The sequence below is a fragment of the Xenopus laevis genome, chromosome 8L (genome assembly GCF_017654675.1).
Source record: "Xenopus laevis strain J_2021 chromosome 8L, Xenopus_laevis_v10.1, whole genome shotgun sequence".
NCBI classification, from domain to species: Eukaryota; Metazoa; Chordata; class Amphibia; order Anura; family Pipidae; genus Xenopus; species Xenopus laevis.
In genome coordinates this window covers 114,152,789-114,171,716 of record NC_054385.1, presented here as the reverse complement: position 1 = coordinate 114,171,716, position 18,928 = coordinate 114,152,789, and the positions used below count along the sequence as shown (strand labels likewise).

General features: G+C 40.4%; 1 protein-coding gene across 1 annotated transcript; it reads left to right on the top strand.

The window, feature by feature from the left end:
• The first annotated feature begins 853 nt into the window (after positions 1–853).
• XB22063318.L (XlCOF6.1-like L homeolog) lies at positions 854–10,634 on the top strand. Its single transcript, XM_018231316.2, has 5 exons — positions 854–1,539; positions 1,726–1,788; positions 2,277–2,398; positions 7,545–7,671; positions 9,595–10,634. The coding sequence occupies exons 3-5, from the start codon at positions 2,303–2,305 to the stop codon at positions 10,539–10,541; spliced, it is 1,170 nt and encodes a 389-aa protein (XP_018086805.1). The 5' UTR covers positions 854–1,539; positions 1,726–1,788; positions 2,277–2,302; the 3' UTR covers positions 10,542–10,634.
• The last annotated feature ends 8,294 nt before the right edge of the window (positions 10,635–18,928 follow it).

The window sequence follows — 18,928 nt, the reverse complement described above, 5'->3', positions numbered from 1 at the left end:
TGGGGATTGTAGTCTAGCAACATTAGGGGACACAGGTTTAAGAACCCTTTAAATTGTGGTGGTAAGTCATCTACATATCAGTCATGTCACAAACAAATTTTGTGGGGATCACCCTGTTTTGCCTCCCTTACTTGGTCACCCAAAGGAACAACACAGTTCCCTGCTGCTCATGACTAAACCAGAACTAAACATTAACCCAAGCAATGGAAAACATCTAAAATCCACAGAATTTACCTCAGAATCATGAGTGCAATGATTCTGGCCAGTAAAAACGATAGTTGATCCCAATGTTATTAATAGGGAAAAAAGATAAATATATAGGAAGGCCGGTATTTTTTTTCCAGAAAAGATGGCAACCCTACTTGCCAGGCTTTGCCGTGTAAAAAAAAAGGCATACTTTTTTTTTAAGTGTTTTTTTCTTAGAGGAACTTCTGCCAGAACTTACTTGCAAAGGTCTGATGTGGTGTAAAATAACAGCGGCGTTCACACGGTGTAAAGTAAAACACGCCTTGATAAATGTGCCCATTTATTTTACATAGCTTTTACACCATATTTTCAACAAAGTTTTACACAGAATAATAGATAGTGCCCCTAAGGGCAATGGCACGCCCAGCGACAAATCGCCTCTTCTTCGGGCAACTAATCTCCTCTAAATGCCTTCCCACCGGATAGAATGTAAATAGCCAGTGGAATGGCACTCGGAACTGTTAGTTTTCCGAAGTTACCTCACGAGGAAACTTCGGACGACTTCAGAAAGCCAAAGCAATCAGACATCGCGCCGGTGATTGATATTCTAGGCATTTAGAGGAGATTAGTCGCCCGAAGAAGAGGCGATTTGTCGCTGGGCAACTAATCTCCCCCAGTAGCAGCGTGTGCCTCTGCCCTAAAGATTCATACACACGGCATCAGGCCCAAACTGGAGATTGTGGCACTAACCATGGTGCCACAAATAACCACAGGCCAGGCACTGGCTGCAGTCCAACGGCATTTATTTATGTTTGTGTTTTAATGACACAGGGTTAAGCAGACCTGAGCTAAATTATTCTATTTTATTCCTGGTGACCGTCTCCGTAGAGGAGATCAGAATTAGTTAACTCAAGAAACAGGTTAGGTTGTCATTGCCGCCTTCTAAAATAAGGAAACATAGAGAACCCAATGGCTGAATGGTTAATTATCAATTAAGGTAGTTGCAATATATAGGAAGGCCGGTATTTTTTTCCAGAAAAGACGGCATCCATATCGGTAAATAATCATAACACAGCAGTATGGGTATCACCACAGGGAAGGTATTGTAGGAATATCAGCCTGTGTTTCCAACCTCACTTTCAGACTAGACTTTGGTGTTGTTCACTGGGAATTGTAGTTTTTTTTCCTTGGTCAAATCCTGTCCTGATAGGATGATTAAGACCACAACTCCCTGTAGTCCTTCCAGTTTCTTCTTGAATTGCACAGCTTTCCAATTAGAGCAGAGGGAACCCGCCTCATGGCTCACAGCTGGTAATCGTGTTACTGAATATCTTCATGAAGGAGCTATTAAAGGTAGGCTGCTAAAATCATGTAGCTCAAATGTTATTTGTGTTTGATAACTGAATGTATAAAAGCTGCTGAGGACTTTAATTTCATGTGTATTGGTAAAGCCATACGATAGTAATATTTTGGATAATACATGATACAGATAAAATAAAAAGCAAAGGGTTGAACTTGATGGATATGTTTGTTTTACAGCCTCAACTGCTATGTAACAACTGCAAGTGAGAGAGGAGCACCAATTCCCATTACTGAGGCACTGTGAGTTTCATTAAAATACAAACACTATATTGGAAAGTGCATTATTTACACTAAACACCTGTTAGGACGGAAACTGCGAATGAAACACTTATTTTAAAAAGGTGCAAAGCTTTATACACCATGGCAGTTATAAATGAGTTTGCTGTGTGATGTTTTAGGCTGAGTGGCGACAGGTGGGCGTCTCTTTAAAAAATAGTGGGCCTGATATTCGGTAATATCAGGAGTGGTAAAAATTGTAACAGGCTTTTGACCAATGATGTTCTATGCCAGTTGGGCAACAGCTGCCAAAATGTTCCCTATGCTGATAAAAAAAAATAATACTGGATTGGTTTCCTCTTCCCTTCTGTACCCCTTCCTTTTTTTTCTGGAAAATGAATAAATAAAGAATTGGAAAAAAAAGTCCCCTATGTCAGTCATTGGTGCATATTTAGGCAGGATTACTATTTCATTCAATCTAATTGTTTTTTTTATCGGCTAATAAAAATCAGCTGCTGCTTTCTTTGGTTTGATTGGCATGGAGAGAAGTGGCTTAATCCCTGATGGTGTGTATATGTCCAAGAGTCTCTGTGGCAGTAGAAAGACCAACTCCACACAAATATACACAGATAAGGTGAGTAGATAAAGCTGAAAGAAAATACTTTCTTTATAATCTAGGTATAATCTTAATTTCCCCTGGGGTCTATTAGGGCAGAGACACGCACAAAGATTCGGAGAGCTTTGTTTTCTGAAGTCGCCCCAAAGTTTCCTCATGAGGCAACTTCAGAAAAAGAAGCAATCCAAGTGCAATCCCGACGGCGGTTAAGATTCTAGCCGGCGGGAAGGCAGTTTGGGGAGATTAGTCGCCCGAAGAAGAGGCGATTTGTCGCCAGGCGACTTAATCCCCCCCTGAATCTTTGCTTGTGTCCCTGCCCTTACTGTGCAAAATACTCACATCTTTGAGCAATATAAATATGGTGGAGCAGGAGCTGTTATCCGGAAAACCCAGAAATATAGCAATACGATTTTCTATGTAATTAAAAAATTCCTATTTTGTACTGATTTTCCTTTATTCTGTACAGTATAATATAACAGTACCGCATGCTTGATGGTAACTAATCATTAAACCATTTTTGTGGCAGAACAAACCGTGCAGTTTTTTTTAAAGGGGTGTTTCACCTTCCAAACACTCTTTTTCAATTCAGTTCTTTTTAGATTGTTCCCCAGAAATAAAGACTTTTTTCAATTACTCTCCATTATTACCACATTGTGGTTGTGTCTGGTGTTTGAGTCTGGCAGCTCAGTAAATGGGGTGCAGACTCTAAACGGTTTAAATTTTGCAACATTTAGTTGATACATTTCTAAGCAGCATCTTTGGAGTATTAGAAACGATTGTATCAATTCTAACAGCTCCTTAAAATGAAACCCAGAGATTCTGCTCAGCAGAGACAAAGATAAGAATGTATCCACTAAATGTATCCATTTAGAACAGTTTACAGGGTCGGCGACCCCCCTCCCATAGCTGCTTCAGAAGGTGAAAAAAAGACATTGACACTTCAATATTAGAAAAACGGTCACACATAAATGGAAATTCATTGGGAAAAAGTCATTATTTTTGGTGATCTATCTCAAAACAACTAGTTGTTTGAAGGTGAACCACCCTTTTTTTTTTTTTTTTTTTTAAATGTCAGTGACCACCTTTTTCAATAATTACAGATAAACACTATGAGATATAGATCTGTTAAACAGCTAGTTTTATATTTCTTTGCTTAAGGCTGATGGGATTTCTAAGCCACTAGCCAAGCTGCTTATAAACACAGCAGCTGAACGTGGAATTTACCACCTTTGGTGATGTTGCTGAATCAGTGGATCAGTGCTCTGTTTAGTCACCCATACACTGGACTAAATCAGTCTAATCCAATCATTGACCTTTGGGCTAACAGTTGCATCATACTGTGGGTCTACAGAGACCCGTTGGGCAAGGGACACATCCATGTACAATAGTCCTTGCCCCATGGATTCTTCAAACCTGCCAGACTTGTATATATGCCCAACATTCCAGCAGATCCTTGTCAGCCAGGCTGCCCCATTGGCCTCCATATGCAGTTTATAAACTGCTCACTAGATCTGGAGGAGTTCTGTCTGTTTATCATTCTATGTATTCCAGTCTCTCTTATCTGCTTTCTTCCGCCTTGAGGCATTGCAGTTGATCTAGAAAGTAGAGATAATACAGAGAGGACTTGTAGAGGACTGATATTTGGTTCATTTGCAGCAATACAATTACGGTTACATTATAGTTACATATTTTAAGTTGGGTTGAAAGAAAACCAAAGTTCACCTTCTCCAAATGAACCCCAGTGTGTATATATATATATATATATATATATATATATATATATATATATATATATATATATATATATATATATATATATATAATGTCCAAATAGGTGCACTCAAAACTTGCAAACATCCGCCTGGGTGCTGGTCACAAAGATAATTGTATCACATAATCACAAACCGCACTCCGAGGTCTTGTTTAAGAAAAAAAAGTGTAAAATTTATTACTTCAACGTTTCGGCTCCAACACTCGGGCCACCTTTCACTGGTATGCAATGCTTTAAATTGGGACCACAAGGGAACTGCTAGCCACCTCCTTAGATCCTGCAAGGTAAGTGTTTTTACATTTTCCACCTTGACTGCAGTTGAGGCGTTAGTCATCAGGTGAGATGGCTTATATCTTTTAAGTTCACAAAGAACTGAATACACCATGAGACACGGACACGTATTATATGTAGGGTTGCCACCCGGCCGGTATTTTACCGGCCTAGCCGGTAAACTACCTGCCAAGGCCGGGGCTGGTATTACAAATTTACCGGCAATGCAGTTGCCGGTAATTTGTAATACCCTTTAAAAAAAGCCCTCGGCCTGCCCCCAATTCGCGCAGAATTGGGGGCAGAACTTACCTTTTTTGCAGTGTTCTTGACATCGGGTCGATGCGTCATGACCTGCCCCTTTTTGTGCCCGCCCCCCACCGGCCGGTAATTTTTTACAGTAAAGTTGGCAACCCTAATTATATAACACAGGGTTTGAAATAATTAAATTGTATTCACTTGATATTGAGTGGTACATAGATGTGTATACTGTTACAGATGGTTTGACACCCACTAAAGACATCATACTTGCCTGTTTGGCGCCATTTTCACCCTTTAAAATCCCATTACTGTTGCGGGTTGTGCACTTCCTGAAGACGGCCCGAGTGTTGGAGCCGAAACGTTGAAGTAATAAATTTTACACTTTTTTTTCTTAAACAAGACCTCAGAGTGCAGTTTGTGATTATGTGATATATATATATATATATATATATATATATAACAAACAAGGGAAAGTTGTGCTCACCACTAATTTTTAAAAACAGGCGGGGGTGCAATGAGGCTGTGACCACAAAATACATATAGACAAATACAAGAGTCCTCTGCACTCAACCCATTATCAATATATTTAAGACAGAGACATTTTGTGCATACTGCTACTGAAAAATGCCTTACCCTTTAAACAAAACAGGGATTGTTTGTCCATATATTGCGATATATTTAAGCTGGCCAACTACGTCAAAGTCATCCCATATCTGGCCAGTCCTACGCTTAATTTTATCTGATTCATTAAGAATTCTATTGCTTCATTTTACATATTGCAATATATGGACAAACAATCCCTGTGTTGTTTAAAGGGTAAGGCATTTTTCAGTAGCAGTATGCACAAAATGTCTCTGTCTTAAATATATTGATAATGGGTTGAGTGCAGAGGACTCTTGTATTTGTCTATTATTAACATGTATTTATATAGCGCCAACATATTGCGTAGCACTATATATATATATATATATATATATATATATATATATATATATATATATATATATATATATATATATATATATATATATATATATATATATAGTGAATAAAGTACCCCCTATTTCAAAATATGCACTATTATAAGTCACCATATGACCATATCATATATGATATATAAATATATCCAGAAAGGTCCAAATTACAGAAATCCATCTCCCACAGACTCCATTAATGCAAATTATAATAATAATTTCTCTCTTTAATAATAAAACAGTACCTTGAACTTGATCCAAACTAAGATATAATTACTGGAAGAAAAACCAGTTTATTGGGTTTATTTAATGTTTACATGGCTTTCTAGTAAACTTAAAGAGATACCGACACCAGTAATTAAACTCTTTTTTTTACATCTATCATATTATTACCTTTGAAAGCAACTTATAACGTTGCCATAAAGTATTTACAAAATGCTTTTACATTACCTGTCTGATGCCCCATGTTCCTGTATGAAGGGGCTGCCATATTTGTGCAGCAGGAGTCCGTTAGTATTAGAAACTTGAACTGACAGGCTGAGATGGGACAGTTAGGTTGGCAAAAAAGTCTAGTTTAGAAACTTCAACTAACAATTACTTACAAAAACTAACCTCTCAGCAAAAAACGACCAACATGACCTATAGGTAACTTTTAGGGGCAGATTTATCAAGGGTCGTATTTCGAAGTATATTCGAATATCGAATTTGAACTTTTTTTAATCGAATTTGGGTATTCTGTGGTCGAAGTAAAATCGTTCGATCGAACGATTAAATCCTTCGAATGGAGCGATTTTAACGTACGATCTTTTTTTAAAGAGACAGTACTTAGATTATTGAATGGTCGAATATTCAAAGTATTTTACTTTGAATCGAAGTCGTCGTATCCTATTCGATGGTAGAAGTATCCAAAAAATTACTTCAAATTTCGAATTTTTTTACTTCGAAAATTCCCTCGAATTCACTTCGACCCTTGATAAATCTGCCCCTTAATGTACATATTTTATAAAGTAGTTTTTTAATATCAGTATCACTTTAAGGTATAAAGATACAAATTACAGAAAGATCCAATATCCGGAAAACTTTCTGCATAACAGGTCCCATACCTGTGTGTGTGTATATATATATATAGATAGATAGATAGATAGATGTGTGTGTATAATACAAAAGTTTACCTATATAACTTGTCTTTTTTTAGTGAACATTTGGGTCTAGATGGTGACGAAACGTTGGGCTGAACTATCTTTTAAAATGTATTAAAGTAATTATTTTTTAGTAATCTAATATATATATATACTTTCTGTACTCTCACTCAAACTATATAACTATCTATACTCATTTTAGATTGTAGTATCACAATAGCCTTGGATATTATACTGATATTATTATACCAAGCCACTCTTAATAGAATCTGCCATCACAACATCACCTGAAATCACCCACCCTACTGCATCAAATGATAGCCAGTTCCCTATTCCATTTCTCTGACTATTTCAGTGCATGCTCCACCTAGTGGTAGATTGAAGAATCGATTGAAAAATGATAAATTATGGGTTGGTTACAAATAAAAGTAGCGTGTTTACAAAGAAAAGAAGATACAAATGAGTTTATGACACAAACCCCTCAGATTAGCGATATTCACCTTGCAGTTGCATTAACTGTGCAATTCTCAGCCTATCATAATAATTTTAATCTGTTCTCACCTTATTATGTAATTCCAGTGGGGTTTTTTTTTTTGTTGTTTTTTTATTTTTTGGTTCTGAAACTCTACATTTATGTTGTAGCTATAACCTAAAAAACGCACTGGTTCATAATGGAAATGGTCACTTCCAATCAGATAACCTTACAGGGATCTGTGACTGGCTTGCATTTAATATGAGGATCTATTTTACAGAATGACATGCGGTTTGAAGACATAGAGGTTCAGTTCTCAGAGGAAGAGTGGGGATTCCTGAATGAACAACAGAAGCTGCTTTACAAGGAAGTGATGTCAGAGAATTACCTTATGCTTCTATCTCTAGGTAATCATGGATGGAATGCAGGGCCCTCCAGGGAAGGGTCACATACTGACAAACACTTTTTGGGCAAAGCCTAGCAGGAGTAACCTGACTGTTTAGCCTGGGAAAAGTCTTGAGTGAAGATAGCAGTGTGGAATTATCCACTGACTGCAGCCCCACACAACCATCTTTTCCCATGCACACACACACACACCAAAAACCTGTCTGTCTTTTCTCTTGCCCTATTGTAGCTACTTTAATTAATTTTAAAGTCACTTTCGCCGGGGTTGCTATTCCCACTATTGTTCCGTACTATTCTTGTTATTCCACAGTCACACTCCCTTCCCAGAGACTATTATCCCACTGTTACTATAGGCACCATCTCTCCCTACTATACCTGCTATCCCACAGTCACACTCCCTTCCCAGAGACTATTATCCACTGTTACTATAGGCACCATCTCTCCCTACTATACCTGCTATCCCATAGTCACACTCCCTTCCCAGAGACTATTATCCACTGTTACTATAGGCACCATCTCTCCCTACTATACCTGCTATCCCACAGTCACACTCACTTCCCAGAGACTATTATCCACTGTTACTATAGTCACCATCTCTCCCTACTATACCTGCTATCCTACAGTCACACTCCCTTCCCAGAGACTATTATCCACTGTTACTATAGACACCATCACTCCCTACTTTACCTGCTATCCCACAGTTACACTCCCTGCCCAGAGACTATTATCCCACTGTTACTATAGGCACCATCTCTGCCTACTATACCTGCTATCCCACAGTTCCTTCCCAGAGACTATTATTCCACTGTTACTATAGGCACCATCTCTCCTTACTATACCTGCTATAGGTTGTCCCAAAATATTCTAGCACTAATATGTTCCCAAATGTCTATCCCCACTATGAAGCACATTAGCAAGTTGGGTTGTTCTGTACTTTTTAGAATCCACTTTCCAGGGTTGCTTAATGGCTGGTACTAGTTTGGGGGCAGTAGTTTTGATAATAGAACGGTCGTTCCCAGAATATCTGGTCAAGTGAGTAATATACAACTCGTTTTGGTTTAGATTTGCCCTTGCTAAACTCTAACTATTAAAATGTTTAATTCAACTGTGTTAAAACCTGTAACCCACTAAACTTGCAAAGTTAAAGGCTAAAAGAGTGGGCGGCCATGTTGGGACACAAGTATACAAATGATGCTTATCCCATATGTAATTGCAGGTAAAGTTGCTGTACCGTGATAGCCAGTAAAAATGTTACAGGGCAACCCTTTTGAAAATAAAAAAAACAACAAAAGTGGTATAAAGGTGATACCTTTATTGGCTAACTAATATAATCATAGCAAGCATTCAGAACATTTTAGTTCCTTTTTCAAGCTGATTACAGTGAAGCTGTGGTGTTCTCTGGTGTATATACAACATTGAATGCTAATTTTTTTTATAGGGTTGCACCGTATCCAGGATTCGGTTCGGGATTCGGCCGAATCCTTCTGCCCAGCCGAACTGAATCCGAACCCTAATTTGCATATGCAAATTAGTGGCGGGGAGGGAAATCGTATGACTTTTTGTCACAAAACAAGGAAGTAAAAATTTTTCCCCCTTCCCACCCCTAATTTGCATATGCTAATTAGGGTTCAGATTCAGTTCAGTATTCGGACAAATCTTTCACAAAGGATTCAGGGGTTCGGCTGAATCCAAAATAGTGGATTCGGTGCATCCCTATTTTTTTTTATTTCAAAAGGGTTGCCCTGTAAATTTCCCATATGTAAGAAAAGGCGCTACGTTTGCCCAGTAACCCATATTAACCAATAAGACCTTTGCTTTTAACTTGAAAACCTACCTTTTCTTTTAAATGACTCATATATTATGATTGTAGGGTTTTTGCAAAAAAACTATTCTGTATATCTTTTTTTCCTGTTCTCTCCAATCAGTTGGAAATCCAGATGTGTGGCCAATAAAATACAACACATTAAACCTGGATGACAAAGTGCAACTGCTGAGCGACCTTCCTTCATGTGACATTTTGTCCCCAACCGTCAGTTCATATCACCTCCAGAAAATCAAGGTGAATTCAGGTGGCAGTGCGGGTGATGTTCTGCAGCTGTTGGATAACGGCAGAAAACATAAACGTAAAGTCAGTCGCAGGAAACAAAACCACAGGAAAAAACCTGTCAAACTTGTTCCGGTAAGCAGAAAACCGCTGGCCTGCTCTGAGTGTGGCAAACGGTATGTGAAGAAGCTGTGCCTGGTAAAACATGAGAGAAGCCACTTGGAGAACCCACTCCACAAATGCAGTGAATGTGGCAAGTGCTTCTCTCATAGCTATCATCTGCTCAGACACGTGAGGAGCCACACCATTGAGAAACCGTTCCACTGCCCCGATTGTGGCAAATGCTTTTCGGATAGTTCCACTCTGCAGAAGCACCAGAGAATCCACTCAGGAACGAAACCTTTTGAATGTTCAGACTGCGGGAAATGCTTTACCATAAGCACTTACCTGATTGTACACCAGAGAACCCACACAGGGGAAAAACCCTATAAGTGCAGCGAGTGTGACAAAAGCTTCAGCCAAAGCTCGGCCCTAAATGTACACCAGAGGATTCACACCGGGGAGAAACCCTATGCCTGCACTTTTTGCGGGAAAACATTCAACCACCATTCACATCTTATTACCCACCGAAGAATACACACAGGAGAGAAACCGTTTGCATGCACAGACTGTGACCGGAAATTTAACCACAGCTCCCACCTTGTATCTCACAGGAGAAGACATACAGGAGAGAAACCCTATGCCTGCACCGAATGTGACCGGGCCTACGCTCAGAGGCAGCAGCTTGTAAGGCACCTGAAGACACATGTAGAGGAAGGACTGATATAGTGTCGTCCCTATGACCTCATGTTTAAGGATATGTAAAGGCAGTGTTGATGTAAAGCACTTTTGCAGTTAAAATAATAAATATCCTAAGTAGTATATTGTCTGTCTTTATTAGAAATAAAAACTGTAATTAATGAGGCCAAATATCTAAACTAACATCATCCTAGAACAAAACCTGAAAATAAAAATAACATTTTGTGGCATTCTGTTGTCTGGTGCTTTAAAGTCCCATGACTTCAAGGGTTTTAATTTAGATTGTGAGTAGCTCACATGTCATGGTTAAACAATAAATTGTGGTCACTGATAATATAGGGCAGAACCCCCCTGTACAGATTCTGGGTGGCTCTTTGGTAAATCAGCTATTGTTGGTTCTCTGATTGGAAAGCCATATTTGTATTTCCCCACTCCCAGTGCACCAGCTGATATACCATATTAAAGCCTTAAAGGAACAGTAACACCAAAAAATGAGTGTTTTAAAACAATGAAAATATCATGTAGTGTTGCCCTGCACTGGTAAAACTGATCTGTTTGCTTCAGAAACACGACTATAGTTCAGTAGAAAAGGGTTTTGGCCGCTCCCAGGGCCATTCCTGCCATGAGGCAAGGTGAGCACCTTGCCTCAGGCGGCAGTGAATGGGCAGTTACAAAGGGCAGCAAAAAGGCGCCTCCTTTAACTTTAAGAGCCAAATTTCCGTTTTTTAAACCGAAAATTTGGCTCTGCTAGTGCAGAAAGCGCAGTACGCACGCATTGCACTAGCGACACCGGCCCTTTTGACCCGCTCCGACGCTAAAATTTTAAGCGCGGAGCGGGAGAGGGGGTGGCATCAGGGTTGCTGCCTCAGGCGGCAGCAGCCAATGGATCGCCTCTGGCCGCTCCAGACTCACCCCCTTTGTGTTCAAATAAGTGCAGCTCCATTTTGATGAACCGGGTGCTCAGCCACCAGCGTTCCCACTGTAGTCGCATATGCAAAAGGATAGAAAGTTGGCACTCCGGTTAAAAAGACAAACATCACCTGACGCGTTTCGGGAGCAACTCCCTTAATCATGCCCCATTACATAGTTACATAGTTAAACCGGGTTGAAAAAAGAGTCAAGTTCAACCCCTCCAAATGAAAACCTAGCCTATGATTCAGGGAGTTGCTCCCGAAATGCGTCGGGATGTTTTTCTGTGACCTGTTGCAATAAACCTTTTTACTTTTAACTGGAATGCCGCCTTTCTATCCTTTTGCATATAGTTTATATTAGGGATGCACCGAATCCAGGATTCGGTTCGGGATTCGGCCGAATCCTTCTGCCCGGCCGAACCAAATCCTAATTTGCATATGCAAATTAAGGGTGAGGAGAGAAATTGCGTGACTTTTTGTCAGAAAACAAGGAAGTAAAAATGTTTTCCCCTTCCCACCCCTAATTTGCATATGCAAATTAGGGTTTGGTTCGGTATTCGGACGAATCTTTCGCAAATGATTCGGGGTTCGGCCAAATCCAAAATAGTGAATTCGGTGCATCCCTAGTTTATATAAACAAGCTGCTGTGTAGCAATGGTGGTAATTGAATAAAGACTATATGGCACAGGTTAAATAGTGGATAACAGATAACACCATTATGTTCTACAGAGCTTATCTGTTATCTGCTGTGTAACCTGAGCCTTTTCTCCTTTGAATGGCTGCCCCCATTGCTACACTGCAGCTTATATATATATAAAAAATAGTAGTGTTTCTGAAGCAAACACACCAATTTTACCAGTGCAGGGCAACACTGCATTTTATTTGTATTAAAAAAATGGAAGTGCCCCTTAGCTTTGTAATAATCCAGAAGTAGAAAACCTGTAACACAGGCTTTCCCAGGGCAGTCCTGTCAGTACAGATATCCGGATTAAACCTGGATACCACTGAAGCAGATCAATAGAACAAAGTCTCAGGCCCTTTCTTCCCATTATATTCTGATTTCCTCCTCTCACTAATGGGTTATTTATCCTGCCACAGGGGATACAGTGCTATTGTGTTTTTGTTTTGGTGGACTTTGTATTAAATGTTTGATATTGTCACCTCAGGTAAGATGTATACATGGCTTAGCTTGACAGGACAAAATGGCTGCCCCAAAAGAGACCTCCATTTCTGTAAATGTCTACTGTGAACAAGCTACTCAAATAAATGTAAAAGCTCCACTGACGAGTGGAAATACGTCAGTGCTACAAGAGATCCTTGATTAGACTAAATTACTTCTCTTCTTGCTTTATTCACACAGTGAGGGATTTTTCAGAAAGAAATTTCTTATTGGGAGTAACAGAGCTTGGGCATAATAGGAAATTAAGAATTAGCTGTTTGGAACAGTTCCGCCCTTCACTTGCTTTTTAGCACTCCCTTTTCTCTTCAGGTTGAGCCCTGCGGTATCCATAATGGGACTGCACTAGGCAAATCCATTATGGAAAAGGACCTTGGAGTCCTTGTAGATGATAAACTTGGCTGTAGCAAGCAATGCCAGTCAGCAGCATCAAGGGCAAATAAGGTCTTGAGCTGTATTAAAAGGGGCATAGAGTCAAGGGAGGAGGGGGTCATTCTTCCACTGTATAGAGCACTTGTAAGGCCCCATCTAGAATATGCCGTACAGTTTTGGTCTCCATCACTCAAACAGGACATTATTGTATTAGAGAGGGTACAGAGAAGGGCAACTAAGCTGGTAAAAGGTATTGAAAATCTTAGCTATGAGGAAAGACTAGCCAAATTGGGGATGTTCACACTGGAGAAGAGGCGCTTAAGGGGTGATATGATAACTATGTATAAATATATAAGGGGATCATATAATAATCTCTCTCTCTAATGCTTTATTTACCAGTAGGTCTTTCCAGCTTTAAGAAGGGGTTGGATGGCTTTTTAGCAAGTGAAGGAATACAGGGTTATGGGAGATAACTCATAGTACAAGTTGATCCAGGGACTAGTCTGATTGCCATCTTGGAGTCATGAAGGATTTTCATTGGAGAGGCTTCATCTGGATCAACTGGCAGTTAGGCAGGTTAAAATAGAGTTAAAAGGTTGAACTTGATGAACGTGTGTCTTTTTTCAACCTAACTTACTATGTTACTCTCTGGTTACCAGGATTTAAGTACAGTTTAGGCCCCCACTAAACCAGGTGAACCCCTATGTACAAGAGAGGATAGTATGGAAGTACACAAGAAGCAGATCCCAAGTTTCTGGCAAAAAGCTGGTGAAAGATTAAGAACACCAGATAATGGCCAGGGCAGAGGGCAATAATATATGTTATAGGCGACAGCCAAGAACTTGGTTATCAAAAAGCAGTTGAATAACACATACAAGATAGAACTTAATAAATTCTAATAAACCTGTGCTCAAAAACAGAATACATTTAGACCTGTTACGGTACAAAATACAGCACAAAATCTTCATATTGGAATAGAAAATATTGCTACAGAATTGCCCCTGGCAATAATGCCTTCACTATATGTTTTGGTGGCGATCCCACCTCCTGTACACGATCCACCATGATCATAATTAAGTCTAAACAAGGTCAGGTCATAAGTTAGCTGGCAGACATGTAAACAAATCAACTGCTCAATTTCCAAGTATATGTTGATCTGTACACTATTCATTGTATCATACTGGCACAGTTAGCCGCAGCAGTGGGTTGAAAACAGGCTGACAGGTGAGATTGGTAACATGGCGTGACCAGTAGTTTGTAGGTGTAAAACATAAATATTGTGGTAGAAGGACCAAAGAAATGTGTAAAAAGGTTGGGTTTTGCCTTTAATTCTCCCCAATAGGAGATGAATGCTGCATGGGAAGACTACACAGTTAAGGATTTCTCTGTTTAATGGAGAAACAAACCCTTAAAAAAAGCTGCCCCTAACATTTTACTTACCCCTCCGTGCAGATTCTGTCCAGCGAAGTTCACGGGCGCCATCTTCAGCTGCTTCTGTAATCTTCAGGAATGAGTTTCGGCGCATGAACAGGCCCGGATTTTAGTGAGGCAACAAAGGCCTCATATAAGAAAGCAAAAATGTTGAAGCAAGGCACTCAAAGGTCACGCAGGAATCAGGCGAATGTAGAGTAAAAATAGAAATCTTTATTAGTATAAACTACTCATTTCGTGTCTAGGACACTTAGGCTCAGGCGTAGGGGGGCATATGATTGGAGCTGTATAACTTTCCTAAAGCACTGAGCACTAGGCGCAATACAAACTTTACTTAGCTGCGCATGCGGTCATCAGTGCCGAAAGTGTGTGCACATGTGTGCATAAACACCTGGGGTAGGCAGGGGGGAAGGGGATCAGACTGACAGGCTGTCCCAGACACATATCACCAGTGTCGGACTGGCCTGGGGCCCACCGGGGAAAAACCCCGGTGGGCCCCGACCCTTAATGGGCCCCCGCCGGGCCAGTCCCCTGTCCTGATCGGCAAAAAGAAAAGTTTTTGTAAGCACCATCTGCGCATGCGCGCACCTATTCATTCAGGAGTGCCAACCAGCTCCTTCACACAGGCACACCGAGTGGCGCCTTCATGCATGCGCCCTCGGCGCGTCCTAGTAGGGGGGCGGGGTCGGAGGGGGCCCTGGACATTAGTCCCGGTGAGCCCCGGGCCCCCTAGTCTGACCCTGCGTATCACTAGGGTGGTCCCTGGAAGGATGGCGCCCGGGGAATATAGCTCGGCCGCTGATACAAACTGTTAGCTTCTTAGGAACGCTCAGAGGGGCTGGGGTTGATGCCTGCAGCTGCAAGGAGCAGAAGGAAACATGACTAGGTGATTGAGTCTAAAACAGGGGTGCCCAAAAGGTAATTGGGGATCTAACAGTAGACCTTTAACTGATGATCAGTAGATCTCAAGACACTGTCAACAAACAGCTTGTCTAAATCACCCTCATGTAATATATGGGCACTCCTGGTCTAAAGTGTTTGGGGAAAGCCAGAAAGTGAGCCAGGTCAGAAGCTGGTGAATTTGTGTCCCAGGAGGGGAAAGTCAGAAGTGCATAGTGAGAAGCCTGAATATTCCTAAGTGTGGAAACCAACCTGTATGGTGAAAATCACAGAGTGGGGAAAAGTCTTGAATGCGTGAAGCTGAAGCGTGACGCTAATGAACTGTATTCCTGTGACTTTATGTTGGGAAGAGTTTGATGAACAAACCTGCATTTTGCCTGAAGACGCCTGAAGTCCCAGTCTTTATGCTTCTGATCCTCTGCTTACCTGCCTACCATAGATCTTTTCCCCCAAAATTACGTGTACAGGCAGTCAGCTTGTGACAATATGTTTGGCTTGTATGAGTAATTATAAACTGATTATATGACTCTATGACTCTTTACCATAACTCTTTGGTTTGAAATTCTGAGGCATGGTGGGACTTAATAGGGTCTTAAAATATAAGCAGCGTCCAGTGAATAGGCAAGAGCAGAGCCCGACCAACAAGTTGGCCTTCAGTGTGGCTATACTGTTAGCTTGGTCCCGCGCATTGGAGGATATACTAGGGAATGAGCAAATCAAATATATATTGTGCGCATAACAACTACTCCTGAAAGACAGAGCTATTCTTGCAGGACCCTGCTTTAGTAGGGAGGCAGCTTCTTTCCAACACAGTTTAAAAATATAATAAAATGAGTTCTGAGACACTGACAATTGGCAACAAGTATGCACGGCTGTGACATTTTCTTTTTTTTTTTTAATTAATATTATAGGTTAACATTTCATACACAACTTTAGGGTGGGAAGAACCTTACCTTGGAGATCCCCAGGCTGCAAAGCCAGAACCAAGTACCGGTATCTGATTTATAACCTCTCCTGGGGGCGAGTGCGGTGCGGAAAAACGTAGCCAATTCGAGCTGGCCTCTCTTGCCGATGCTACCACGCTGCTAACCCGTGTGTGCGGGGGGTAATTAACCCACGGTGTCCTGCCCACTTGCCCACAAGGAGGGGGAGTTCTCCCCCCCTAGTGATGTGACCCTAACCCTCCTTCCCTTGGCCCAGGACCCGTCCGCACTTCCGGGTTGCTTTTATAGACCCACACAACCCACCGCGCCGATGATGTCACAAAACAGGAGGAGCAAGCAGGTGCATCATCAATAAAAGACGAACCCAGAAAACGGAAGCCGGCATTTAACGGTGGCGGGCGGGAAGAGCAGGAGAAGAGCTCAACTCACCACCTACCCAAACATCACTACTACAGAGCCTTATTTAGATAAGATAATACTTCTATGGTTATATTCTCATGGTTATATTTGTTTAGGTCTCCAATGAAAACAATGGGAAAATCAAGACTTAGAAGTAGAAAAACAAAATATTCTTAGTTAAGTCAAACAGGAAAACAAATGTTTCCTTTTTGGTATCATTTTATACTAGCACATTTTTGATTTTCTAATACCGAAATGGACCAGACCACTTTCAAATAGGAATTCAAAAAATTCTGTTTTCTGTAAAGGCAATTTTCTTCTGGTGTCTAGTATCTTCTAGTTCTGATGTATGTGGTCTGCCCTTATGCTTTTACAGACACGTATCACTGTTATCTATGCTAATCAGCATGAGACCTTGGGGCCTGAGTATTAGCAGGTTATTAGCACATTCAGTGCAATGGCTTTGAGGTATCACAATTGCTATTTGTGCAATGATGACATGTTTGGTATAAACACTATGAAATGTGAACTTCTAACCTTTGCCTAAGGGCTGTGTGAAAAAAAATGGGATAAAGAGTTGTGAATATTTCAGACAAAATCAGTGATTTACCATTTGGTTTCTGTAAAAGGATTTTTTTTTCTAGTTTCTCCTTTACATTTTTTATTTATTCCATTGTTCATTACTTAAAAATACCCACAGATCAATTTTTTTTATCTTGTATTTATTAAAAAGGGGTGCAAAAAGCTATGGTGCATTTACAGTAGGCTAATTTCATACATAAGTCAATCTGCTCCTGTTCCCACCCATGATATTGGCCTATCAGCATGCACACTGGGCGTATCTTGGCACAACATTTTTTATTTTAGTGTATCTGTATCAACATCTATTCTGTGTGCATGGTGACAAGACAATGCCAAGGGTGCGCCCACAACAAGGGGCAGACGGGGGAGAGATACGCCACCGACTATATGTGTGCCACTAGCCTAGTCATTAGTGGTGAGAAAATCTGTCCCAGTTCGCTTCTCTGCAAAATTCACGAAACGGCTGAAAAATTCGTTAAAATGGTTAAAACATTTGCGAAACAAATTGAAGTCAGTAGTTGGTTTTGAGGCTTTTTTTCATCCATTGAACTTGGAATTTTGCTGCAAATTCATGTCTGGCAAAAAAATAATATTATCACAATAGGCCAATCACAAAAAAGAGAAGGAAAACTTTTGCTTTCAAAACAAAGTACAAAAACATTATTTATAGGAAAAAGATCATCAAATTCCACCCCTCTTTTGTTAAGAAGACTGACTCACCACTATTATATGAAATGAAGTGTTTCCTCGTGACAATAGTGTTAGTTTACAATTGCAAGCACAGTGGGCAACTTTCACTTTTCCCCTGTAGTGAGTTGTACATAAAACCACTTTCATTAAAGGTACTTGCTCCAAAATGTGCTTGGACCCACTTCCTGCCTTCAGTTCTGAATTTGCAATTTTCCAGTGAAATTCGCGAAACGGCAAAAAATTTGCAAAACGCATTGAAGTCAATGGGCATCAAAATTATTTTGATGCACGTCAATGTTGACGCCTGCGACAATTGTTATACACTCGCCTATTATGGCCAAATGCATAATAGTCAATGTGAGTCCAAATAATCTTGGTGCGCAACAATGTTTAGGCTCGCAACTATTCTGACGTGCACCCAAATTTGTTCGACACGGCAGATTTTTCACCAGCGAATTTTAGCTGCAGTTTACTAATGTGTGGTTAACACAGTATATGGTACATAAAGGTGTACTAAAATGAATGTGAACAAGGCACCAGGGCCAAACGGAATACACCCTCAGGTACTGAGAGAGCTTAGTTCAGTTTTAGCCAGGCTACTATATCTGGTTTTACCTAGAATGGTATTGGTTGGAGGAAAGCTAATGCAATTCCTATATTTCAAAAGAGATTACAGTCTCAGTCTGGCAATTATAGGCCAGTATAACATTCGGTATTTGAAGGCTTGTTAAGGGATCACATTCAATATTATGTCCCGGCATTATGAGCACCAATCAGCTTGGCTTTATGAAGGATAGGTCATGTCAGACAAATTTGATCTGACATGATTATCTCATCTCTTTATGATGAGGTAAGTAAGATGCTGGACAGTGGGGGAGCAGTAGATGTGATATATTGGGATTTTGGCAAAGTGTTTGATACAGTGCCCTACAAACGACTGCTTTCTAAACTAAGGCCTTTCGTTCTTAGTACAGTTGTTTGATCATGTATATGAAACAGGCTACAGAATCG